At 36.2% G+C, this 24,837-nt stretch overlaps 3 protein-coding genes across 3 annotated transcripts; 2 read left to right on the forward strand and 1 right to left on the reverse strand.

The window, feature by feature from the left end:
* The first annotated feature begins 450 nt into the window (after positions 1-450).
* LOC149041952 (uncharacterized) lies at positions 451-5,286 on the forward strand. The gene is made up of 4 exons (XM_089211603.1): positions 451-611; positions 1,998-2,359; positions 2,827-2,931; positions 3,392-5,286. Exons 1-4 carry the CDS (start codon positions 497-499, stop codon positions 3,605-3,607), a joined length of 798 nt encoding a protein of 265 aa, XP_089067729.1. The 5' UTR covers positions 451-496; the 3' UTR covers positions 3,608-5,286.
* Positions 5,287-5,817: 531 nt separating this feature from the next.
* Positions 5,818-12,533, reverse strand: LOC113681410 (N-acetylglucosamine-1-phosphotransferase subunits alpha/beta). Its single transcript, XM_027198499.2, has 3 exons — positions 9,941-12,533; positions 8,669-9,365; positions 5,818-8,005 (listed from the first exon to the last, which is right to left on the reverse strand). The coding sequence occupies exons 1-3, from the start codon at positions 12,482-12,484 to the stop codon at positions 7,305-7,307; spliced, it is 3,942 nt and encodes a 1,313-aa protein (XP_027054300.2). The 5' UTR covers positions 12,485-12,533; the 3' UTR covers positions 5,818-7,304.
* Positions 12,534-12,570: 37 nt separating this feature from the next.
* On the forward strand, positions 12,571-24,772 carry LOC113675962 (protein sel-1 homolog 1). Its single transcript, XM_089211604.1, has 23 exons — positions 12,571-12,843; positions 12,989-13,056; positions 13,707-14,502; positions 15,784-15,825; positions 16,409-16,478; positions 16,559-16,637; positions 16,845-16,931; positions 17,156-17,269; positions 17,631-17,712; positions 17,985-18,055; positions 18,509-18,589; positions 19,057-19,113; positions 19,228-19,296; positions 19,779-19,856; positions 19,959-20,021; positions 20,164-20,251; positions 20,429-20,494; positions 21,347-21,429; positions 21,895-22,060; positions 22,605-22,679; positions 23,367-23,539; positions 23,961-24,083; positions 24,555-24,772. The coding sequence occupies exons 1-23, from the start codon at positions 12,759-12,761 to the stop codon at positions 24,675-24,677; spliced, it is 2,739 nt and encodes a 912-aa protein (XP_089067730.1). The 5' UTR covers positions 12,571-12,758; the 3' UTR covers positions 24,678-24,772.
* The last annotated feature ends 65 nt before the right edge of the window (positions 24,773-24,837 follow it).

The raw sequence follows: 24,837 nt of genomic DNA on the forward strand, positions 1-24,837 counted from the left end.
ATTAATACTATATAGTATTACTCTATTTCCGCTTTATTAAAACTCGGTTTCCGAAACTAGTGCAGAGTTGAATATTCAAGAAACATGTCTGAGATTTCATCTGGCGTAACATGAAAAAAAAAGTAAAATCGAAATTTTCCTTGATCGAAAAATATAACATCGTAAGCTTGACACCGCCAAGTTTGTCTTAGGGCTTGACCGTAAGATTTCTTACAAATTGTAATCTATTCTCCGGAAATAAATCCCTGATAAATAGAGAAGTCTAAAGCGCCATTTATTTTTGTTTCACGATCAATCCAAAAATTAATTTGATGAATCCATCCTTTTTCTCACTTCCAGTGATCACAAGAATTAAGAGTTACTTTGATTAAGCAAAAAGGTTAGGTGGCTCTGAACCCCACATTTTCTTTCGCCTCGTTTTCATAGCACTCTCAGGCTCGGCTGCTAAGCATTTTGTGTCTGGCTTACACAAAGTACTAACGAATCTCCAGTGTTGATGCAAGTGTTTTTCACTAATAAAATCTCGAAGATGCAGGGCTCCAGGAAAGCTTTTATTTTAGTTTTGCTTTATGTTCTTGGATTATCGATATCCTCTTCAAGACATGTTGAAGGTAAGATTATCTTTTATCGAAAATCACGATCTACTAATCGCTTTATCGGTCGACCACGCAAACTTTCGCGCAATATTGTACTTGTAAACAAAACATTGTACCAGCTCAGAATCGAAGTCCACCTAAGTTGAAGTCAATTTCGATATCATTTTACAAATCCTTCGAAGCACGAGGAAACGATTCGTTTATTATGTTTTGTTTATGTCATCATATATTTTTTTTCATTTGAAAGCTACATTATACGTAAATTGGCCGTAATTAAGGTAAGGCGGATGAACGCGACTTCAATAATTTTAAGCTTAAGGTCAAGAATTTAAGTACAAATTTTGTTGAATTTAAGTCAAGAATATAATTCAGTGGTTTAAAATGTAACAATAAAAAAAGTAGTGTCTAAAATGGATTAAATATATTTTATGCTAGTTTACACACAAATAAATTACTGTATTAAGCGGAGGCAAATGCACAGGGAATTTTTTGCTTGCAGTTTGGAATCTGTGGGTTATTTAACCTCTGCCTCACAAAGTGCCGTGAAAATTAGACTCCTGCATTCAGACTCAGCATTATTTGAGATGCAATAGCCTAATCACATTTGCTCAAAAGTTATACATACATGGGCTGTGACTAAAAGTGGGATGGGGACGTGGGACTCGGGGACGTGGGACTCGGGGACGTGGGACTCAGGGACGTGGGACTCAGGGACGTGGGACGCGGGGACTCAGGGACACGCAGGGACACGCAGGGACTAGGGAACGTGATAAACAAACAACGCCTGGTATTTGCGCTGAATTTGTGAAGTTATTCAACGAGAACAAATACCCTGACCATGCTTTTTTGAAAAAACAACCTACAATGATGACTTCATCTGATGAGGCACTCTCTGATCTACTGCAGGTAACTAAACAAATGACACTGCAACCTGTATGACTACAGCAAGTGAACTGTACGTAGAGTGCAAATTGTCTCTGAACATCTCTTACAACCCTTCAATGCCCAAGTCACCCACAGACTCAGTACTTTACAGTGAAAAGAACTGTCTTTGTTGTCAACCAAACAATAACATGAACTTACCATCTCTCTTATTTCTATCTAAAAACATTATGCTATCAACATTGCTAATCCTAGCAGTATGCAGGACATGTCATATGAACTTCATAATAGACCTCGCTCACCATGGAGTCTCTTTAGATCAGTGGTAGACCATTGAAGTACGAAATCTGAAGGTCTGAGGTTTGATTCTTCATGGGGACTCAGAATTTTTTCTTTGTCCCATGCTCGTGACAAGAAGAAAAAATGTATTTCTCTATTTCTTAACTGAGTTCAAAAGCTTACCATCTCGCTTATTTCTATCTAATAACATGATGTTATCATAAATCTGATATTGTTTAGATCCTAGGGAATATGAAGATGAGGAAGCAGAAGAGGAGGAAATAGAGGATGTTAGGGACTCAGAGGATGATGAAGAACCAGCAAATGAAGAAGACCAAGACGACGGTTACAACCAAGACAGTAGAGGAAGAGCTGAGGATGAGGAAGAAGTGAATATACCCGGCAGATCAGTGGATGATAATGAGGAGGCTGAAGAGGATGAAGATGACGATGAAGGTTACAGTGAGGAAGAAGAAGATGAGGGGAAAAATTCAGAAGATCATCGAATGATGGACGGTGATGAAGGAGGAATACCATTGCCTGATGATGATGATGTTGAAGTGTATTCACCAGAGCAAACTGGAATGGAAGACTTTGAAAGGGTAAGTTCACTCATTACTGCAAAGATCACTTTCATATTCATGGTAAGTTCACTATTGAGCCACTAGGAACTTAGGATAGATGATGGCATCAAATCAAATTGGCCCCTAAGAGTGATTAACATCTCATTTCTCCTTACACTATCACCCTCAAATCACACATAATGGGTATGAAAATAAAGGAAACAAGTGGAAGTGGAAGAAGCTCTCAATATTCTCCCTGTCAGCACCTTAGGAAATGTATAGAGAACAGTATGGAGAATATGCATACTGATGTTAGGGTTAAGGAAGAGGTTAAGTAGGTCATACTTATAATAGTTTAAGCTGACAATGACAGTCAGAAGAATGGTTGAGGCTTGAAGCAGGTGAAGGAAATGAGGAAATTAATGGCCAGGATTTCCAATTTTGAGGCCTTCGTATTATAAGTGCAAGATTTTTTTGAGAATTCTACTTTTCTCTTTGTTTTTCAGAGAGTTAAGGAACTCCACAAAGTAAATGAGAATATGCAAATGACAATAGATGAAATGGAAAGGAAGATTGATGAAGCCCTCTCTTCAAACAATGAAAATGGACCTGTAAGTAATGTGTGACTTAGAACTTCGGCTGCTATTTTTAGTGTTAACAAATTTCTTAACCAGACACAAAAATGGGACAGTGTAATAATTATGTTGAGGAATGTTTTACTAGAAAAATAGTTTTTTACTAGCATTTAGTGCCATGGCTTTCTAATCTGATTTGTAGTGACTCACTTTAAATGGTCAAGCAAGTGATTACTATTTATGCATATATTTTCAAATGTTGCTTTTACATTTGTGTTATCAACAGGAGAAAGGTACAAAATATCAGGGAATGTTCTATGGAAATGTTTTTCTTTACATTTTTGTGGGCCAGTTGATTTTTCTGTAAACAAAGAAAACTGCCATCTACAGTTATTTGTAGACTTAGGACAGTATGACTCCTGTTTAGATTGCAGAGCTGTTTAATATTAATTACACAATTATTCATTCCATAAGTTTTTGTCCCTCTGGTGTATAGGGCTCATCTGATACCTCAGTAGACCGTAAAATAGTGGTAGAAGGTGATGAAAGCTACAAGGACAGATACTCAACTATTAACAAGGATGAAGAGGATACACCTAGACACCTCCAACAAGCTGATGCACCACAGGAAACTTCTAGGGGTGATGCTGTGGCCAGGCAGTATTCAGAGATTGGGGAAGATACTAATGCAGTTCCTGATGAAGATTATTAAAATAGAACTTAAGGGTGTTGGTAATTTGTAATATCATTTTATGAAATGGTGTTCATGCCACAGTTTTTACTCTCTTTTATAAAGTAAAAGAATTGTGGTTTGGAACATGGAGGCTTAAGACCATGCAGACACTTAAAACCGATCCAGTCCAGTTACCTTGTGGTGAGATACACCCTGGTCTGCATGCTTCCAGTTCCATTTGTGTTTGTTTTTAATTGGTTTTTGTTCTTTAGTTTGAGTAACACAATAGTGCCCAGTGTTGAAACCATCTGTTTGCGAATGTTGCAGCCAAGGAAATTCACCCAAATTGCAGAAAAAATTATAACTGAAATTCCTGTTTTTATGGAAAATTTCAAGTTTTGGGAAGTGAAATTTGTCTGTGTGCAAGGCCTGTCACAATTTATCATGTATGTAGTAGAACAGATGATTGGATCCAAACTCCTCATCTGCTGCTGAACATGTCTTTCAGGCACAGATAAACATCAGGCTTTGAGTAATTGTTGTATGTTGTTGCATGAAATGGACTCATCTATCAAGTCTACATCTGCATTTAGAGTACATAATGATCACTTTAATCAATGTATTATCACGGAAATGAGTAGAGTATGATCTTGGTTACAACAATCTGCAATTGTATGTTGGAAGAAATCCAAGATTTGTTTTGTTTTTCTTTACTTTGCTTGAAGATCAATCCAGACAACTTGCACCATTTTCACTCCATTAGAGACAAAATTAAAACCAATGGCAACTTTTCTCCATTTCCTCTGGCAACTTACTCATTTTTTACTTCTCTATTGGTGTTAATTTCCTTTGCTTTGATTGGCTGATATGTTGTATATTTGTACGATTTGCAATACTCAGCTGAAATGTGCATTTTTTCCAACTTCCTTTTTTTGCTTTGCATAACTTGTAATCGATGAAACTATCATTTTTTTAAAAACTTTTTTTATTTTAAGTAGTTAAAAGGATACATGCAAGTTTATAAAATAAGTGAGATGGTGCAAGCAGCCTGATTTGTCAAAATCCTGACATTTGTTGATCCAGTTAACCCCTAGTTTATCTAATAATAGCAGTAGACCACACTCTCTATCAGTTTATATATGTGTGATCTACAGCTGTAAATTGCATTTATTGTATATACATACATCAGTTTACATTATGACATCATGAATACTACAGGAACAAGACTAAGGAGTTAATTTATGTGCTCATCAGTTTGTTGCCTTTGTGGCTTAAAATGCTTAAAAGTAAATGTTATCTTTAGTAAATGTAATATTTTGGAGTTTTATTTGACTCTTAACCTTTGATACTCAGGATTGTGGTACATATGTATATTTCCATTTCTGTTTATTGAATTTTCCATCCATTGATTTCATTCAGTGGTGGGGATTCTGTGGCTCACCATTCACAATAACAGGAAAAAGCTTATGATTAAGATAGAAAATTTTGAGAAAGACCAACTTTTCATATAGATGATGGACTCCTAAAGATGAGTAAAAAAAGCTAAAGTAAAATAATTGTTCAGCAAGGACATAAATTATAAGTTGGCCCAATAATTGAAAGCAGTGGGCATAATAGAGTATAATAACATATTAAATATGCAGCAATTTAGCTTATAACAGGTTTTGGGGAAAATTATAAATAAAGATGTTTTTGGGAATAAAGAATTTTTTAGCCAATCATTTGTTTCAAAATGTGTGAATTCTTGCTAGGAAACACTTCTCAACTACATGGAAGTCCAACAGAACTGAAAAAAGTTACTGTTCATTTGTCAAGGACAAGATTTCCTCCCTTCTTTTGGTGAAACTGGCTTGTCTGTTGGCGTAGCAGCAGACAAGCCAGTTTTTTTAACCCCTGAATCTCTAGAGAATCACTCGACTCGAGCCACTTTTAATGTCTTTATTTGTGACTGCTTATGAGCCCATACTTATGCCTCTGGAGTCAGGGTGGTGAACTCTAGGTGGAAGCTTGGGTTCAAGAGTTGGCCAGGTCATATTGTTGTGTTCTTAGGAATAACATGTTATCCTCACAGAACCACCCTCTACCCAGGAGAAAACAGTTACCATCAAATTATCAGGCTTAATGAAATGTTAAGGGGGTAACCCTGCAATGGAATGGTCCCACATCCATGGGACAGAGGGGGTTAAGCGATATTCTTAGTTACTTCATGTTAAGGAAATTTGGATAGAATTATAACAAATGTCTCCATATCATTTTTTCTGAATTTAATTAGTCATTCAATGTTAAAAATATGCACTACATACTGTAATTGACTAAATAATCTTTGACAATGTTATCCTTTTACCTCTTTCAGACAGTAACAAGTGAACAGCCTTTTTAAGAAAATTGTTCTGGCCAAGTACATTCATGATAAATAACCAAGTCTGATCACCCATTTAAAAATATTTTTCCATTGAGTATTATTTTTATTATTAGTTTGTGGTCATTGTTGCATCAGACAGTAATAATTTTATTAAATAACAAACAGTATCCACAATGTAGGCAAAATATGATAAATTTCTTATTACCTTTTAGCATTAGCATATTTACTTGACATAATACCATGGCATCATAACATTTTCAATGTTTCCAAGGAATAAAGTCTATGATTTAAGATCTAATGTTTTATTCTTTTATCTATCCTCCAAGATCTGATTATGAATTTCTCTCCTCTAACTGCTACACATTTCATTGTAAATTCGTTAAAAGTATTTGGTGTGAGATCATGGTAATAATTAACTTTCTCCTGATAAGATTGAGTATTCTCATTACCTGCTTGCTGGATTCTGAATGTATATTAACAGGCAGAAGTAACATATTCATCACCTCTGAAAGTTAATAAAGAGTCAATCTAAATTTTCAAGGATGGTGTAGTTTACCAAGGTGCATTGCACCTTTCATTTTTTTCTCCCAGTCCTAAAATTAACTCTTCATTCTTCTCACTGGGTGCAGCATTCATTCTGGGTATAGAACATTAGTAACTTTTTCCTCCATCTTTGGCACTCATCTAAGGTTGATATTTAATCAAGTAAACATGAAAGTTAATGTCTATCCATTTCTACGTATGTAGTATAATTCTAATTATTATAAAGCTTTTGACTAAAAACTCGCCTTGACTTTCTTTTGCCTGTTTATAAAGAATCTAAAAAGTATGAAAGCAAGTAAATAAATCAGATTCAATTTTTCTAGTTTTGGTGGAAATTTTTCAATATTCACATTCAGCTCACAAGCAGCTGAATTAAACACTATGACTAGATTTCTAAGATTTTGCAATATTTACTGACCTAAGCTAAACATTGTTTCTTAAAATTACAAACACCTAAAAATTTTTTTTGGGTAAGGAACTTCTATTAAATGACAACAAAATCTTACTATGTTTGTTCATATGCAAAACATGACTATGGCTTTCATATGCTTAGGAGTTGTAGAAGTACAAAGGAAACTTATGCAGCATTCTTTTCCTATAGAGTCTCTGGCTGATTGAGCAATGGAATGAAGACAAAATTATGCTGTGTAACAATACATCACTTACATGTCTGCACTCAATAAACCACAAATAGAAGCCCTTCACTAGGTCTTTTGTCTGGATTAAACCACTTTTGGTACACACACTTTTAACCCAATCTGCCTTGTTACCTCCAGTTTAAATTAGAAAGTCCTAAGTTTTTCAACAATGTCAATAAAAGTTAATGTACTTTTAAACAGTCATGAGACGTGAAGTAGCTGAGGAACTATTCCTTTGAGAGAAAGAAAAAAGCCTTCTTAATGGACACAATAGTTGGATTAAGTAAAATAAAATTCCTGGAAAAATTGAAAAAAAAACTGCTGAGACTAATACTACCAAAATAATGTTTGTCCAAAATTTAACAATATCTCTTTCCTTCATAAATTCCTCCAGTTCACTAACATGTAGAAATCTGTTCATGTATCCTTGAGGCAATTCGAACTGTGATGGGATAGGGAAGAGAGACTCATAAAAGTCGACCAGCAGTGCTTTGATGAGTTCTGCATCCTTCTGGCTGTGGTCTATGTTATCATTCAAGCAAACAAATTTCTTTTTCTTCCCTCTGATATTATCCAACTGTCGCAGGACAGCTGTGGCATTGTCACGAATCATGTGAAATGCTACGTCTTCATCTCCCACAGTCTCATATTTGTACTTAGCTGTACCCTTGTAAGAGTCATTCAACATTTTTAACAAAGGATCACACTGTTGAAGGAATTCCAGTGAAACTGATGGCATTCCGTGGTAACTTGGAATGGATGAATTAGTATCTGGCACTGATTTGTTGTCACACTTCAAAAGGGTTTTCTCGAGTGAATTTAAGTCATTTAGGTCCAACGGTAATGTGTAAAGCCGTGCAGCTAAGGTACGTAACTCTCTCTCTGACAATACTCCTAAAAAATTAAAATAAAAAGTGTTGCATTAGTGAGTAAGATATAACTAAGTGTTTGTAAATGAATAGGTCTTTTACCCAAACTCGAGAAAAGTATTTTGGAGCATTGTATTCATTACACCCTAACATCAGTATGCATATTCTCCATACTGTTCTCTAGACACTTCCTAAAGTGCTGACAGTGAGAATTTGTCCAACAATCAGGAGCTCCTTTAGTTGGTGATTGGTTCCTTTATTCTCCTGGCCTTAATGTTAGATTCTGGGGTGATATGGTAAGGAGAAATTAGATACCAGTCACTCATAGGGGTTAAAGGTTTAAAAAAAACCAGGCTGAAATTTGTAATGCACTGATCTTTCTCATACTATCTTGAAACAAAATGGTTAGTAGAACTGTTGATCATTGCTTCATGTAGAAAACTAAATGAACCAATCAGTATCTGGTATCCACAAAGCAACTGGCTTACATGTGTGTTCTCTATTGTGCACTAATGGTAACTAAAGGTCAATTACAACAGTCCCACCTGCACCTTTAAAGTTTCTGTTGAATAAAAAGGTCTGTAAACAATGCACCTTTATTTAAAAGTTATGGAACTGGGGCTTCATGTTTGCCTACAAGGTATAGTGCATCCATCAGCAAAGGTTCAAATAAACATATTCAACACACCTGAGTGATCTGCATCAACATCAGCAAAGAACTCAGTAACGTTTGGATCCTTCTTTTGACCAATCACAAAATAGTTGTAAGAAAATGCAAACTGCATGTCCTCAGAGCTTCGTAGCTTATGTGAGGATGTTTGGTCAAATTCTTCTGGCAAAAGAGATTGCAGCTCTTCCATGATTTTTACATCAATCATGTGTGGCATATGAGCAGGAACTTTACGTCCCATGTACCCAAACTTACGGTTATAGATCCGATGAACATGAAGCAATGAATCAGCAAAAGTGTCCAGTAATTTTCTACCAGGTTTGTGATCATTTGTGAATTCTTGTGAATGCTTTTGCCTGTCATGATATTTCAGAAGCTCCTCAAATGTCTTGTGCCTTTCCCAAGGGAGGAAACTTGTTGCACTTTGGGATATTTTTGGTGACCAGTGTCCATAACGACTTCTCCACTGCTGTGTGCTCTCCACTTGGTCTTTTTCAAATGACAATTGTTTCTGTTTTGTATTTGCAATCCAGTCAGCCAAGAATATCTCATCCTCAGTTGCTTTGTGGTCTTGATCTTTCTTTATACCAATTTCAGCAAAAAGAGATTCGATTTCAGACACCTCCAAGGATAACAGCTTCCTCTGAGTGTGTGATTCTGTTTCTTGATTTCCCTGATGCTCAGAATCAACAATTATTTTGTCTTTCCTATTTTCCTAGGAGAAAATAAGTGTAAAGCAAGTTATAATGGAGGAGTCTTGAAACTTGCCTAAACTAGATTTACATAAGCGAAGTGAAATAGCATTTCTAATGCCTTTAAATAGAATGCAAAGACAAAAATAAAAAATCCTCTAGGGCTCACAGTCAACACAACAAAAATTAAAAGGAAACTTAACCCTTTAACTCCCCAAGATTTCATTAGTAATTCTCCTTATTATCTGCCATACAGTTCTTGTGATGTTAGTTTTGAGAACTTGGTATTGGATCAATTAATAATACTTTGACTGATATTTTTTCTATTCTCATCACTTGTCTGCTTGATATTGTATTGATATCGTAAGGAGAAATTCTGTCTTGGTCACTCATGGGAGTTAAAGGATTAAGGGATTGGAATCAACCATATTTTCTTTTTAATGTCAAGATAAGCTTTTAATCCAAAGAATAAACTCACTGTAATCAAATTAAAGACATTAAAAGACCATGATTTTTGATGGCCAAAACAACTTGTGTTCCCTTCCATTCCCCCCTTCCCCCTTTATAAAGACCTAACCTATACTAAGGTGTAACAAACCTGCTGTCCTGTGAGTAACTTTGCGGGAGGGGTTACCTCTACTTCTGATTTAGGAAAAGGTGCAGTTAACACAGCTACTGGTGAGTGAGCTGGTTCAGTGGCAACCACATTGAAAAAGTCATGTAAGATCTTAGCTTTCTTTCTTGCATAACCTCTCTGTGTCAGGTCACCATTCTTGTACTCTTTCTCTACCTCCTCCAGAGAGATTTCAACATGTTTTGGCAAAACTGTGTCATTTGGTATGTGTGGTATCTCATATTCATGACTGGCTAAGGGAGGCCATGTTGGTCTGGTAATTGACTCATTACCAGCCACCACCCAATAATTCAGCGATCTATTAGCATTCTGAATTCTGATTGGATAAATAGTCCTTGGGAGTGTCTGTACATTTGCAGAAGGTGTCACCTCTGTTGCTGTTGTTGTCATCCTTAATTTGCTGATGTTTGGGTTTGTTGTTGGAACTTTTTGGATTTCCTCTAACTTTCTTGTGTCTATGGTTACATTTAAGTTCACAACCACTTTTCTTGATTCATTCTTGTCCATAAATCCTTCAATTTTGAAATGAATACCTTCCACTGTAAAGTTATCTCGCAAAGTGAGGGTAAAGACTTTAAATTTTTGAGCCACAGTGGCAGAACGAACACAGCGCATCTCAGAGTATTCACCAGAGGTGACCCTTCCTTCACTGAAAAATGTTGAAATGTTAAAATAAAGCACGGAAATGCCACGAGGTAAAGTGACAGATTGACTATCGTGATTAACATCAACATGATACAACTCATTGAACTGTGATATTCCACAGTCACCTGCATCAAAACCGCACTGAGCAACATTACAAGCTACATCACAATAGCGATCACCAACCCATGTATCTGCACATCCTGGAGAACAAAACATTATGCGATAACTTCCATGTTGACTTTGCCATCCTTGATAATTAAACTGTGTCTTCCTTTTCACTCCAATACAATCACCACCATCCCAATCACATTCTGACACATTACAAGCCTTGTCACAATACTTGTCATTAACCCATGAGGATGGACAACCTTCTTTACAGTTTGGGACGGGCCAGGTTAAATAGATTTTTTGTCCATTTGCATGAGTGTAGAAATCATCTGGCCAAACATCATCAGCAAACATAACATCATCATTGAGATATATAAACTTTGGGGATAATCCGGGAATACGGTGAAGGTGAGACTCGATAGCTGGAGAACTAAATGTTGGAAGATGGCTCTTATTCAAAAAGAGCTCTTCATGGGTAACTATGTTAAGACGTGGATTATCCAAGTTGAGCCAAGATGGTATTTGGCCATTTGTGACAATAAAAATTTTTCGCACCCAGGGTGCATGTTTTTCAACTGAACGGAGAGAATATTTCAGCTCTTCATTGTCTGCAAAACGACTTGCAGAAATGTCAGCATCTTCCTTGTCCTCAGTATCTGCGCCATGTGATACAGAAAATGAACCCCAGATCAACAGTGCAGGGGTTAATTTTAAAGATTTACCATTCACTTGCAAAGTTAATTTCAAAGCAGAAGAGGTGGTGGTCTTGTCAGAGAAGTAAGCTACACCAATAAGTTTATCAGCATGAAAAATCAAATTAACAAATTTGTCTCCAAAGTGGTCTCTCAAATCTCTCTTAACCTTTTCAACTTCATTCTCTCCTTTTAAGTTTAAAATCATGATCTCTTTGTCACTGTTAACTGCATTAGGCCGTGATGCATCACTTGTGAAGTAACCTTCTTTACTTTGAAAACTCTTCTCCCGAAGTCGGATCTTAACTTTCAAAGCGTCATTAGTGTCGCTTTTTCCACGGAATTGAATTACACCTACGTGTTCTATTTTTGAACCAGATGAAGATATGTTGTAATAATTAGTTGCTTTCGCGAGCGAGGGATCAATCGCACGTATTTGTGATAACTGCACGTCACCAGGGAGACCATTCTCTACAATAACACAAAAGGCAGGAACGCAATTTTCAAATGGGCAGCGAGAGTTCTCGATTTTATTTTCACTTTTTGCTGCTCCTTCTTTGTTCTTCTTCTCCTTCTCCTTTGATTTTACAGCTTTTGCAGCAAGAAGCTCACGAATTTCCTGGTCTGTAGCGTTTGTTCCCTTTCTCATCTTTTCTATTTCATTCAATCTCGTACGATTTTGTTGGAGTTCAATTTCTAGTTTGAGTTTCTGCAAGTCTGCAAGTAACTTCGGATCGCTTCCGTTTACCCATGTATACACGATATCAATCGGTAACGGAAGACAAAGCCTGCTCTGATACGAATTCCCAAGAATATTATCGTGGTAAGCATTAAACGTGACTGCATACTTCTGCATACTCCATTCGAGGAAAACTTCCCCAAACTGAAATGCTGAGATTAAGGTCAACAACATGCCTCCAATACAGAGCCATATTCCATATCGGGACGACAGACATGTATACGTCTGCCTTTGCACAAGCTTCCAAAGCGTCTGACATACTGCTCGTTTCATTTTCACTGAATCTTGGAGCTTTTTGTGAATCTTTTGTGGATCATTAAACATCGCCGGGTGTCCGCCATGTTCGATTCACCTGTCATATGATTACAAGGGGAATGACCACTGATCAGCGCGTGACTTCTACTGCTGTTTCAACGACATGCGCACTAGCGTCCCTACGTGGCATCGTTTCGTTAAAAGGGACGAGATGATGAAAACATCTGAAAATACACGTATTTACCTTAAATTTTACGACATCTGTAGGCTGAACTGTACCTGACTGACAAATATTGTCATCAGAGTAAAATTTTTTTTTCTCATATAAGCTTGCAAAAAAGGCATGAAGCGTTTTACACTTTTACGAAATATCTTACGAACAAGCCTGTTTTATAGCGTATTCTTAGTTTTGACAGAGAAGGGATTATGTAAGTATATATATCCATCAAACTAACCATCGTTTAATATTTTGCATTCATAGTATAAATCATACGGAGCTTAATGGCATAGATAGCTGTGCTGAATAAAATATCGTAGTTATTTTTAGATTTTATTGTATAATTTGGTGCATAGGTGAGGAACTTTCAGAACAAGGTGACAACAATTCTCCTGGGAACACCGTAAACAACGCTCCGGAGGAGGTATGGAGATTAATGTTCTGGGATGCATGAAATCCATTGAGTTTCTGTGTGGGCTAGGATGCGTTAATTTTACTATAAATACGCGGATGTAGACCTGTGATTATTTCTAATCTAGAGATTTTTTGCGTTTACATGTCTTTCTTGTTAAATCTATTTGATTTCCCCCACCTTCACTGTCATAAATACCTGCCCTTTCCCCTCCCTTCCAACTCTTGTTGCAAACTAAGTGAGCCTGATTTGTTTTCAGCTGGTGTAGGGAAAAATAGGGCTCTTTCAAGACAAGGGAGAAATACTAGTTTTTCCTTTCAGGGTTTGGTTTCTAGCTGAATAGACATCCCTCTCATGGAATTTTTTTTAAAACCTTCCTAGCCCAAGATCTGAAAATCAATTCACTATGCTGTCTTTTATACTCTTTTTTCAGTTTTAGCTCAGATAATTGAAAATTTTAGATTTGAGAATTAAGATCTTGATATTACACTATATTTGTTATCCCTCAGCTGATATTTTTATTTCTTCTCACAACTTTTTTGCTTGAAATTTTTCAACAATGCAAGGAGAATTTCCTTTTTGGTCATGTTAGGGAGTTATGATTGTCTTGTTCAGAGAAGCATTTAAGTAGCTAATGCTGATGGGTTCTATCTTTTTTTTAGGAGTCTGTCATTAAAGATTCTGCACAAGGTGACAAACAAAGAATTGATGAAAAACCAAGTGAACAAACTGATAATTTAGACTCATGGACTGAAGAAGTTCAAAAAGAGGTCAAAAATATTGAGACTCTATCCCAAAAACATGAAGCAAGTCAAAGTTCTGAGCAGACAAACACAGACTTAGATAACCAAAAAGCCTATAGTGACAGTAAGGAAGAAGTATCTGGACAGGAAAATGAACCTTCAAGTGGGGAATATAGAGAAGATAGAACTGCTAAATCAAATGGAAAGGCTCATTTAACAAAGTCAAGTGAGGAAAATGATAAACAAGCAGAAAAATTGAGGGAAGACCATATAGATAGTCTTCCTGAAAACATTGATGATAAATATGATTCTGGCACAGGGGCAGCTGCTCACTCAGAAAGAGTAGATGGTAAGGAAAATAAGAAAGAAACATCGCAGCAAATTAAGAGAAAGAAATCCCAGACAAGAAAAGGGCGAGCAAAAAAGAAATTGATTGAACGTGAGAGAATAGAGGATTGGTCTGACAATGATGATTATTACGATGATGTTGATGAGCTGTATGATGACAACATGGATGATGATATGGAGGATGATGAAACTATGGAGGATGATGTTTTGAGTGAGAAAGGTTTAAATGATGAAGAAACTGATAGTATTGATTCATGGAAAATGACAGAGAAGCCTTTGGATGAATCAGAAGATTTTGATGATGAGGATGATGATGATGAACTTAAAGAACAAGAAGATTTGCAGGAAGAGATCAAACAGCTGAAAGGTAAATATGAAAACTCTGCTATATTTTCTGGTATGTTTAAGTTAATGTAATTGTTTGCTTAGGACTTCTCTTGGGTTGTATTTTTGTCCTAAGTTTGTCACATGCTAAGCTTTATTTTATAGTACAATCTAACCTGTTTTAAACAACACCATATTAAATGGTCACCCTGTATTAGGTAGTCAGTTTTTTAAGTCTCTGATTTGTTTTCCTTTATTACTGTAATGTCAACCTCTGTTAAGTGGCTACCTCCATCGAGAGGTTGTGGTTACCTTTAACTAAGTCCTAATGGCCTGTTTGTATTGTCCTCCAGCTCTATTGAACTGTAACTTAACCCAGTAACTCCTAGAAATGGTTAACGTGTAACTTCTCCCTATAATCTCTATACATTGTCCAGCAAACAGGTAACAAGAATACCCAAACTTATCAAGTTGACAGAAGTTGTTGTCTTGATCCAACACCAAATTGTTGTAACCAATTAACAAGGAAATGTGTAACAGCAAGAGGGGAGAATTAACAATCAGATCTTGGAAAGTTAAAGGGTTAAGCAGAACCACTCAAATAAAACTAAGAAATATCTCTCAATCAAATTATTTCCATGTTTTCTCTCATGAAATCCATGTTGGTACTTTGAGTTCAAATGTCTTCTACACATGGCAGATTATCTTTCTTCTTAGGATTGTAAGGACAAAAATGAGTTTTTGATTGCATTTCACTGCCACTACAGTAAAATGTGGATCCTTAATGTTGTGGTGAAACTGTATCAACCCTTTCCACCCTAACATCAAAATGCATTTTCTCCTTACTGTTTTCTACACAATTCTTAAGGTGCCAATGAGGAAAATTTGTTTATCAATCAAGAAAATATATAGTTGGTGATTGTTTCCTTTATTCTCATGACCTTCATGTGTGATACAAGGGTTATACTGTTGGGAGAAATTAGATGCTAGTCACTCTCAGGGGTGTAAGGGTTAAGTGGTCACCCTGCCTTTGGCTGTACATGACCACCTAATACAGGTTTGACTGTAATTCACAGTATGTGTCAAAATAAGTTGGTAATATAATCATCAAGTCAAAGTATACTTTAATTTTATCATGCTTGTTATAATTACTTATGTTTTCTGAAGGATGGACACAGGAGAAAAACAATTTATTTTGCCAACATTTACATCTATGTTATCAACAGTTTCCAGGGTTGAAATAAAGTTACCTCACTGTAATGTAATTGGAAATGGTTCCAGTCTGACTTGTATGATCTTAACACATTCTGTTTTCCTTCCTTAGAACAAAACCAAGAAATAAAGAAAGAAAATCAAGAACTCAAAGGTTAGATTTTGCCTACATGTACAAATGTGGTTATTCATACTGCAGTGTGTATTTTCTCATTCAATTATGCTCAGGTCAAGTAAAAGAGTTGAGAGTAATATGTGATCAAAATTGGTCAATGTGTGAAGTAACATTGTCAGTGTCTTGAAACCAGGTGACCACATCCTTTTATAAAGGCCAGGAAATTTGAAATATAGCACCTTAGGTTAACCCTTTCACTCTCAGCATCTCACTAATGATTCTCCGTAGTGAGTACTATACAGTTCTTATAATGTGAATAATGAGAATTTGGTATTGAATCTGGTAATAATCCTCTAAACAATATTTGTCTTTATTCTTATCACTTTGCTTCTTGATACTGAAATTGAAATTGTGAGGAGAAATTCTGTTTTGGTCACTCATGGGAGGTAAAGGGTTAAAAGTCACTACAGAGTACAAAAAAGATCATGATAATATATGACCATTGTATCTGATATTGGTCAACAGATTCAACTTTACTTCTTGTTCTCTATTCCAAGTGCAATTCCTTGAAATAAAAACAGTTTTAATTAAATAGTAGTTTTTGTTATGTTTGCTTGATTAGAAGAGGTTGGCCACTTGCTTTACCAAGATGCCACAGCACTCCTAAACCAAACAAAACCAAACTACAAGAAGTATGTATGAACTAAACATTTATGTGTTGTTGATTTTAGGAATGTCTCTATGAACTTATACTCACCAATTATTGTTACAGAGCATATAGCTTACTGGAAGAAGCTGCCTTTCTTCACAACTTTACCAAGGCTCAAGAACTGGTTGCTCTATCCTATCTGGTTTGTATATACATTCTTTTATTAAAAAAATTAGGAAGTACAGAGTTTTGACATCAGTAATCAGGCATCCTGTTATCAGTGTATTTGAAATTTACTTCTGTATCAGAATTTCGGAAATAGAAAACTTGGTATAACCACTTCCATATCCTATTTTAATCTATACAAGTCAGAAGCACATTATTCCTATATGTGATTTGTTTTTAACAGTTTGGTGATCATCTTCCTCGCAACATTTCCAAAGCAGTGCTGATGTTGACAGACCTCGCCAACAAAGGCTCAGCTGTTGGCCAACAGGTAATGACAATAAATTCCTGTATTCATTCAGTCCATTCCTTCATTGCTAGGGAACAGTGTGCATGTTGAAGTTCAATTTTTCCTTAATTGATTTTTTTAACCAGAAAAGGATGATGAAAATCAAATTGGTTAAAATGATTTAAACCAAGAAAATATTATATGCTAACCACATTATATACATGTGGTGTGGTATGAAATTTTAAAATTGATTTGATTTGTTGCAGACTCTAGGATTCTTGTATGCTACTGGTATTGGTGTCAACTCTAGCCAGGCCAAAGCTCTTGTTTACTACATGTTTAGTGCATTAGGAGGAGACTTCAAAGCTCAAATGGCTCTGGTAAGATCTTTTGCCAACATTCTTCATAGACTCCTCTATTTAAAGTTTATTATTATTATTATTATTATAATTATTATTATTATTATTTTGGTATTTCCTTGTGTTTTACCCTCTTAATAGGATAATAGCACAAAGAAGACACAATAACAAGGGGATTGGAAACAACAAGTTTTGTTCGTTTGGATAGTTCTTGTTCTTACTCCAAGCCTATTTTTCCAGGTCTTCTCGGTTTCCTCCTAATTAAAACAAATACTCCAAATTTCAGGTTGACAAGGAAGCAGCTCATAAGAAAATATGTTAGGTCACTTATAGTGACCAGAAATTTAAGAGTTTTTCTTTTTGCTATATTATTTTGTTGTAGGGTTATCGTTATTGGGCAGGGATAGGAGTAGCTGCTAATTGTGAGTCTGCACTGACTTATTACCGCAGAGTGTCCAACAAAGGTATGTTATGTAGACAAACTATATACTTAGGTCCTATTTAACCCTTCACTCCCAGATGGGATTATGTTGTACGTTAAGTTTTCTTAGCAATTTCAATACAGTGTTGGTGGACATGCTTGTAGCTATCATTCAGAGGGTAATTTCTATAAATATAACACAGGAAAATTGATGCCATCTAGAAGGCGAATATCCCATCAGATCGCTGTAGTTTAAGTTCTGTTGTAACCACAAGGCAGCTACCGTGTGTTCATGTAGGAAGGTTTTTTTTATAGTTGCAGAGGATGTCTCCTTAACTGGTGGAGCTGCCACTCAAAGAATACGGCTTATAGATGAAGAAGAACAGGTGAATTGCATGCAGAATATGTTTTACTGCCCACTTAGAAACAGTTCTTGTTTATGGTTGATTTGGTTTTGTATTTGTGTGGGGAAGAGTTGTTGGCAATGAACAAAGTGGCTCAAATAAGTGATTCTTAGAGAAAGACGTTTTTCGCCTTGTCACAAGCGTGGGTCAGAGGAAAAATTCTGAGTCCCCATGAGGAATCAAACCTCAGACCTTTGGATTCCATGCTCCAATGCTCTACCACTGAGCCACAGAGACTCTATGGTTAGTTCAAGATCTATTACAAAGTTCATATGACACACATCCTGCATCATGCTAGGATCAACAAAGTCAATAGTGATTTTTAGTTGCTATGTTTCACTCCCTCATGATGGCAGGAAAACTAAGACAATGACAGACTGAGACAAATCCCTAAAACACTGAGGTAACTCACTCAACTTGTATTTATGTTCTAAGGGTGGAAGCAGCTCAGTGCTAGACGAAGACCTCATTCAGTATTACCAGTTTCTTGCTGATAAAGGGGATGTACAGGCTCAGGTATGTTTCACATGGACTCTCCTGCCAGAAAGCAGGTTTTTCATAAAGAATTATAGTAGAAAGAGTACAGTGTAATGTTTAAGAGGAAAATTCTTAATCTTTGAAGCAAAATAGCACAGGTTGCCCAAGGTTAGGGATATTTCTAATCAGCATTAATGTAATGATTCATTGTATGTATTCAAAGCTTTGTTCTATTTCTGCCCTTTGAGACAAATCAATGTCTCTATTGGCTGATTTTCGCCACACACAAACATTGCCTTATGGTGATACATGCAGTTGTGTTGGCATGCTGATAAGAAGGCTCTAAATATCTGCAAGTCTGGCATTCCACATTTCAGTAGCTACTTGCACCTTGGTGCATGAAGGCCAGGCATTTGTTCTGATTCAATAATTATTTCAGGAACAATAGAGTGGTAAAGATGTTTTTGACATATTTACATTTTCTGTATTTAAAAACATTTCTGTAGGTTGGCCTTGGTCAGTTACATTACCAAGGAGGGCGCGGAGTTGAAATGGATCATGCAGTAAGACTCTTCTTTATTATTTTTCTCTGAAATGTGGCATTTCGTTTTGAACTTAAAGTTACTTATTATGAAACGCTTTTGGTGAATTAACCAAAAAATGTTTTTTACCTTCAGAGAGCCTTCAGATACCTTCAGCAAGCTGCTGATGCAGGAAATTCAAATGCCATGGCCTACTTGGGAAAGGTATACAGTCATGCAGTTAATATTAGTTATTGTGATCCCAACGTACACAATGTCATAACCTCATCTTTGTTTTTATGGACTTATGATACACTCTCCATAAGAATTAAAGAGGCAAGTAGGCAAATTTTTACTGGAATATGATACACCATCTATTGTACTGTAATAAGGTAAGTTGTGGAAGTTAAACAGGAGTGTGAATCAATCTAAGTCCCTCATGCCTTGTGAAACTCAAACCAGCTCTAAGTTTTTAGTTGCATGGTTTATTGCTGAGGGAACCTGATTTTTCATATGTGACTATCACTGTGCACACTGCTAGCATTAACGTTGGCCAAAATAACCTGTGTGGAGATGATTACCATAGTGGACAATATACCCATAACTGGTTAGCATCTTATCTAAGGAGAGCTCAATGCTAATGGAAGTTTCATTTACTACTTGCAGCAAATGTAGATGTAAATCACCAAATCACTTGTATTTTTCAGATGTACTCAGAAGGAAGTACTGCTGTCAAGCAAGACAACGAGACAGCCTTCCAGTGGTTCAAAAAAGCTGCAGATGCTGTAAGTGAATAATAATACCTGAAAGGTGATGTGTTTGTGAGGCTTCCAGATCTCTACAAATGAGAACTTTCTTATTCTTGTTTCCTTTTATTATGACTGCAGGGTAATGCTATCGGCCAAAGTGGCTTGGGTTTGATGTACATGTTTGGGAAAGGGGTGAAGAAGGTGAGTTAACTAAGATTGTCACTTTTTTGTTGAATCCATAGAGCAAGAAGGAGAATATGTCTGAATAAAAGTTTCTTTCAACACACATCAGCCAATTTTGAGATTAATGATTGGAAGCTTGCCTTTGCGTTAAATTTAACAGGACTATGAGAAAGCATTCCAATACTTCAAACTGGCTGCTGAGCAAGGTTGGGTTGATGGACATCTCCAAATGGGAACACTGTATTACCGTAAGTTCTTTCCTAAAGTTGGTTTATTTCTTTGTGTTGCTGAAATCTAACTGTGTTATCCTTAAAATATTTGGTAGAGAATACCAGTACTCATCGCTGGCTTCCCTAAAAGCTTGCCACCCAAATGTAACTAGTCAAACCATCTGTCTCTCACTCCAACTGTGTTGTTCATTGCAGATGGACTTGGTGTAAGGCGTGACTATAAGATGGCCATCAAGTTCTTTAATTTAGCATCACAGACTGGTAAGGGAAGTTATTGGTTATCCCCAACAACTTAAGCACATTATTACAGTTACAGTTATCTGGTGTGATAATCCAGGCAACAATAGTCTTGAATAGTACCAATCATAACCAACAAATGCTACTCAAGTCTTACAGCCAATCACATTGTAACAAAACTGACCAATCAGTTTCCACAAAACAGAGTTACTTCATTCAACTATGGAGTAACTCGTCACTGAATCTGATGATGACTTACACCTAGATTATCAAAGATTTATTAATAGAAATGGAAGTTAGTCTTTTTTGGACTACCTCTATGCCCTCTCAAGGACTATCACACTACACAAGTGAATGTCACTCCTTGGTCTAAAATATGTACTGAATTTAAAAAAAAAAAAAAAAAAAAAAAAGGTAAGGTCTATGAAAAGATTGATTTAAGGCACCTGTTACATGATTAATAAAGCCAATTGCCCCGTTATAACAGTTGATAAAAATCAATCCTATTGTTGACTAGAATGATATTTTACTGACCACATTTTGAGGAGTATGTTCATGGAGCAACTTATCTCACAGCTGACACTGTTAAACCTTTAACTCCCAAGATCTGATTGTTAATTCTCCCCTCTAGCTGCTACACATTTCCTTGTAATTTAGTTATAAGAATTTGGTCCAAGATCAAGATAACAACTTCTACCTGATAAGTTTGAATATTCTCATTAGCTGTTTGTTGGACAATGCAAGGGTATTAGAGGGAGAAGTTTCATGTTGATCACTTCTGAGAGTTAAAAGGTTAATTAGTTCAGTGAGCATGAAGAATCAGTTTTTGAGGCTTGATAAGTCATAGAATTTATGTCACTAAATGTACTATTTTAGGTCATGTCCTGGCATTTTACAATCTTGCTGTCATGCACGCATCTGGAACAGGAGTCTTGAGATCTTGTAACACTGCAACAGAGGTAGGTTTTCAGTTAAAGTGTGGAAAGATTAAGGAGTCTATAGAAAAAAATGGAATATGATTGTTTAAAATGAACCCATGTCTTAACTACATTTCGTTTGTGAACAGAAAATGCTTTCCTTGTCCTGTTTTGTTGAATGAAATTGTTGTGAAGCAAAATCTGTGGATTGCCAGAGAGAATATTGTATATAACTGCTGGTTACCAGTCATTTTTCCAGTTTAGGCAAATGTTTTGGAAATTATATTTACACCCAAGGAGACGATAACTAAGCTATGCTAAGTATGCTGGTAAAAATGAAAGGCTCTTCAAGTAAATCAAAGCATTTATATACCAGATACATCATATCTGCCCCTTTCCTCCCTAGGACCAAGTTATGTTTGTTGTAGACTGCCATATACACAGAGTTTTGGTGAAGGACATAATTAATTACATTGTTCTGAGTGTGGGTTATCTTTTCCCGAACAGCTTTTCAAGAATGTTGCAGAGCGCGGAAGGATAGCACAGATGTTAATGGAAGCACACGAGGCATACCGAGCTGGTAATATAGATACTGCCCTGCTGAAGTATGCATTGCTAGCAGAACTGGGATATGAAGTTGCACAAAGCAATGTAGCCTACATTCTTGATCATGGTAAGTTTTTTGTTTTGTAATCCACCATGTTGTGTAGAGTATGGAAGTCAGTACTGTGGATATCATTATGAAAAGACATACATTTAAGCTCTGAAACAGCAGTCTACTATATCAGACTGGCTTCTCTATAATAACAAAATTTATAGCCAGTGTTAAATCTTGGCTACATACACTGTACATGACTGAGGGTCCTGCTTCCATTTGTGGTTTCTGAGGAGTGCTTAATGGTAGAGGTAGGGTATCAAATTTAATGCCCTATTTTCTTTAATACTCAAATTTCTAAGAAAAAGTCTGGAAGAGGAAAGAATTAAGGGAATTGATATTCAAAGGAAGGATAGTCTAAATAGAGTTAGTCCTTATGAGATCCCTTTACCATTTTGAACACATGGTTCTGTGTAAAGTTTGGTATTCCCTATCATGGCAGTATCATCATAAACACTTGGATTTTGTGAAAATCTGTAAATATGGTGTGTCTAAACACTGGAGAATTGACTTGGGAAACCTCATGTGGTGAAAAGATAGTAATTGCTTGTATTTGTGACAGGTTTGACTTCAGTGATACTTGAGAATGAAACATTTCCCCGAGCCCTGCTGTACTGGACAAGAGCAGCTTCTCAAGGTAATTAGATTAACTTGGAAGGAAACATTATAATTTTAATTGTAAAGCATCAAAATGCTTGATCAAAAGCTCATTTTGCAGCAGTATTCACAGTACATGGAAGCAATTGAGATTGAGATATAAAATCCCTTTGTGTGATGGAAATTATATTTTTGTCAAATTATTTCTCAAGTTGATATTTTGACAACTGATTGCCAAAATGACTGCAAAACAGGCCTTGTGTTTGTACATTTGTTGTTTATACTTATGTGTGCAAAGTGCACACTTTGGAACAACCTTTGAGGCTGTTAATTTGACAAAACATACAACATAGTGTTTTGAAGTATTGTTCAACAGTACATTTGAAAACTTCATTTTATAGTGACCGCTGAATAAAAAAAATGAGTGTACTTCTTTCAATGTTAGTCTTTACTTATTAGGAAGTGATTGAGTAGAAGTAAAACCTTGAAGTGAAGCCTTAGAAGTGATTGACATGTGAATTTTCCTCACAATATCAAAACATTAGTAAGGAGTTACTGAGAGTAAATAAACCTGTCTGCTGATGGGTGATGTCTTGATGTAACAACAAATTCTCTTAAATGATTAAGGAGAAAATTAATAGAAGTTTAAAAAGAGAACTACAAATTAGATCTTAGCACTGTAATTACAGGTAGTTGACTGATTTTTTTTCTTCATTGTCACTGAAAGGAAACACTGCAGCGAGAGTGAAAGTTGGTGATTATCATTACTATGGATATGGAACAGATATTGACTATGAAACAGCGGCATTCCATTACAGACTGGCTTCTGAACAGCAACATAACTCACAGGCAATGTTTAATTTGGGCTACATGCACGAGAGAGGACTGGGTATGAGACAGGTACAACAACGTTATATCTGATGGAACACTCAAAAGTGACATGAAATTTGAATGCTGGTCGTGGAAGGTTGCAGAGAAGGATTCTTCTCAGAGCAGAAGAGCAAGAAATATTTAATGACGGTTACATTATTTTGAAACCCATCTCTCAAGCATACAGCTGAAGTTCATGAGAAGCATCCAAAATTCTTGTAACTTTACAAGTTTGGGTTTGAACCCAAAATCTTCAAAACTTGAGGCAAACAAGCTTCCGGTTTGTTAAAAGTTATGCTCTCCCTGAAGTTAATTGAAACCCACCGTACAATGAAATTCAGACAACTTTATGTTACTCACTACTGGAAATTTAAAGGTTGAAAATGTATGTAACTAAAGGGTCTAAATTATTTGTTAAATATCAATGACTTGTGTCATTTTTTTCTGTCAGGACATTCATCTTGCCAAAAGGTTTTATGACATGGCAGCTCAGACCAGCCCTGATGCTCAGGCTCCTGTCTCTCTTGCTCTGCTGAAGCTAGGCGTGTTTTTTACTTGGGAGTGGATTCAAGAGGTATCAGAGGAAATTGCCTCTAAAAGCTTTAAATTCACCTCCCACATCTGTTTTCAGAATTTCGCCTTTTCACGTAGATAAATTTTTTCTACAAAGTTACCGGCATTGATAGCTTTCACGAAGCTTCTCCCAGATACTTTTAAAAATAGATTAAACAGAATTGAGAGATGTAAAATGTACATACATCGTTCAAAAGATCACAGAATAGCCCTAGAACGGGTAGAAAATGGACGGAATGTCGAGAGGAAAAATAGGATAATCAAAGTGGATTCAAGTCTCCGCTTATGTTTCCCATGACAACCGTCAAGCGTTGTTCCCCTGCTACATTGCTTGTCTCCATTGACCGAGAGAGCCTGGCACAGCCAACCATTATTACGAAGAGGTCGTGATTGACTGGGCCAGACTAATCTTTGAGATATTCAAATTAACGTCTCTCTTAATAGTTTTCCCTTTTTATCGTTTGTTTTTCAGAATTACGGATCATTGAACTTGTCAAAGTTTACCAACTTTATTGGTGATGACTGGGATATTTATGCAATGACAGGACTTGCCCTCCTGTTTGGAATTCTTCTTCTACTTCGAAGGAGACAATAAACATCTTTTGTAGAATTTGTACAGTAACCGTAGCTTGTATGACTTTGCAAAAAATTTTTGATTTTAAGCATAATAAAATATTCCGGTTTCTTGTGGTTGGGTGAGTTTTACATTTGGGGTTTCTATTTGCTGTAAAGGGCTAAGCTAAGGATGGAAAAGA

The sequence above is a fragment of the Pocillopora damicornis genome, chromosome 7 (assembly GCF_964200805.1).
Source record: "Pocillopora damicornis chromosome 7, jaPocDami1.2, whole genome shotgun sequence".
Taxonomy (NCBI): Eukaryota; Metazoa; Cnidaria; class Anthozoa; order Scleractinia; family Pocilloporidae; genus Pocillopora; species Pocillopora damicornis.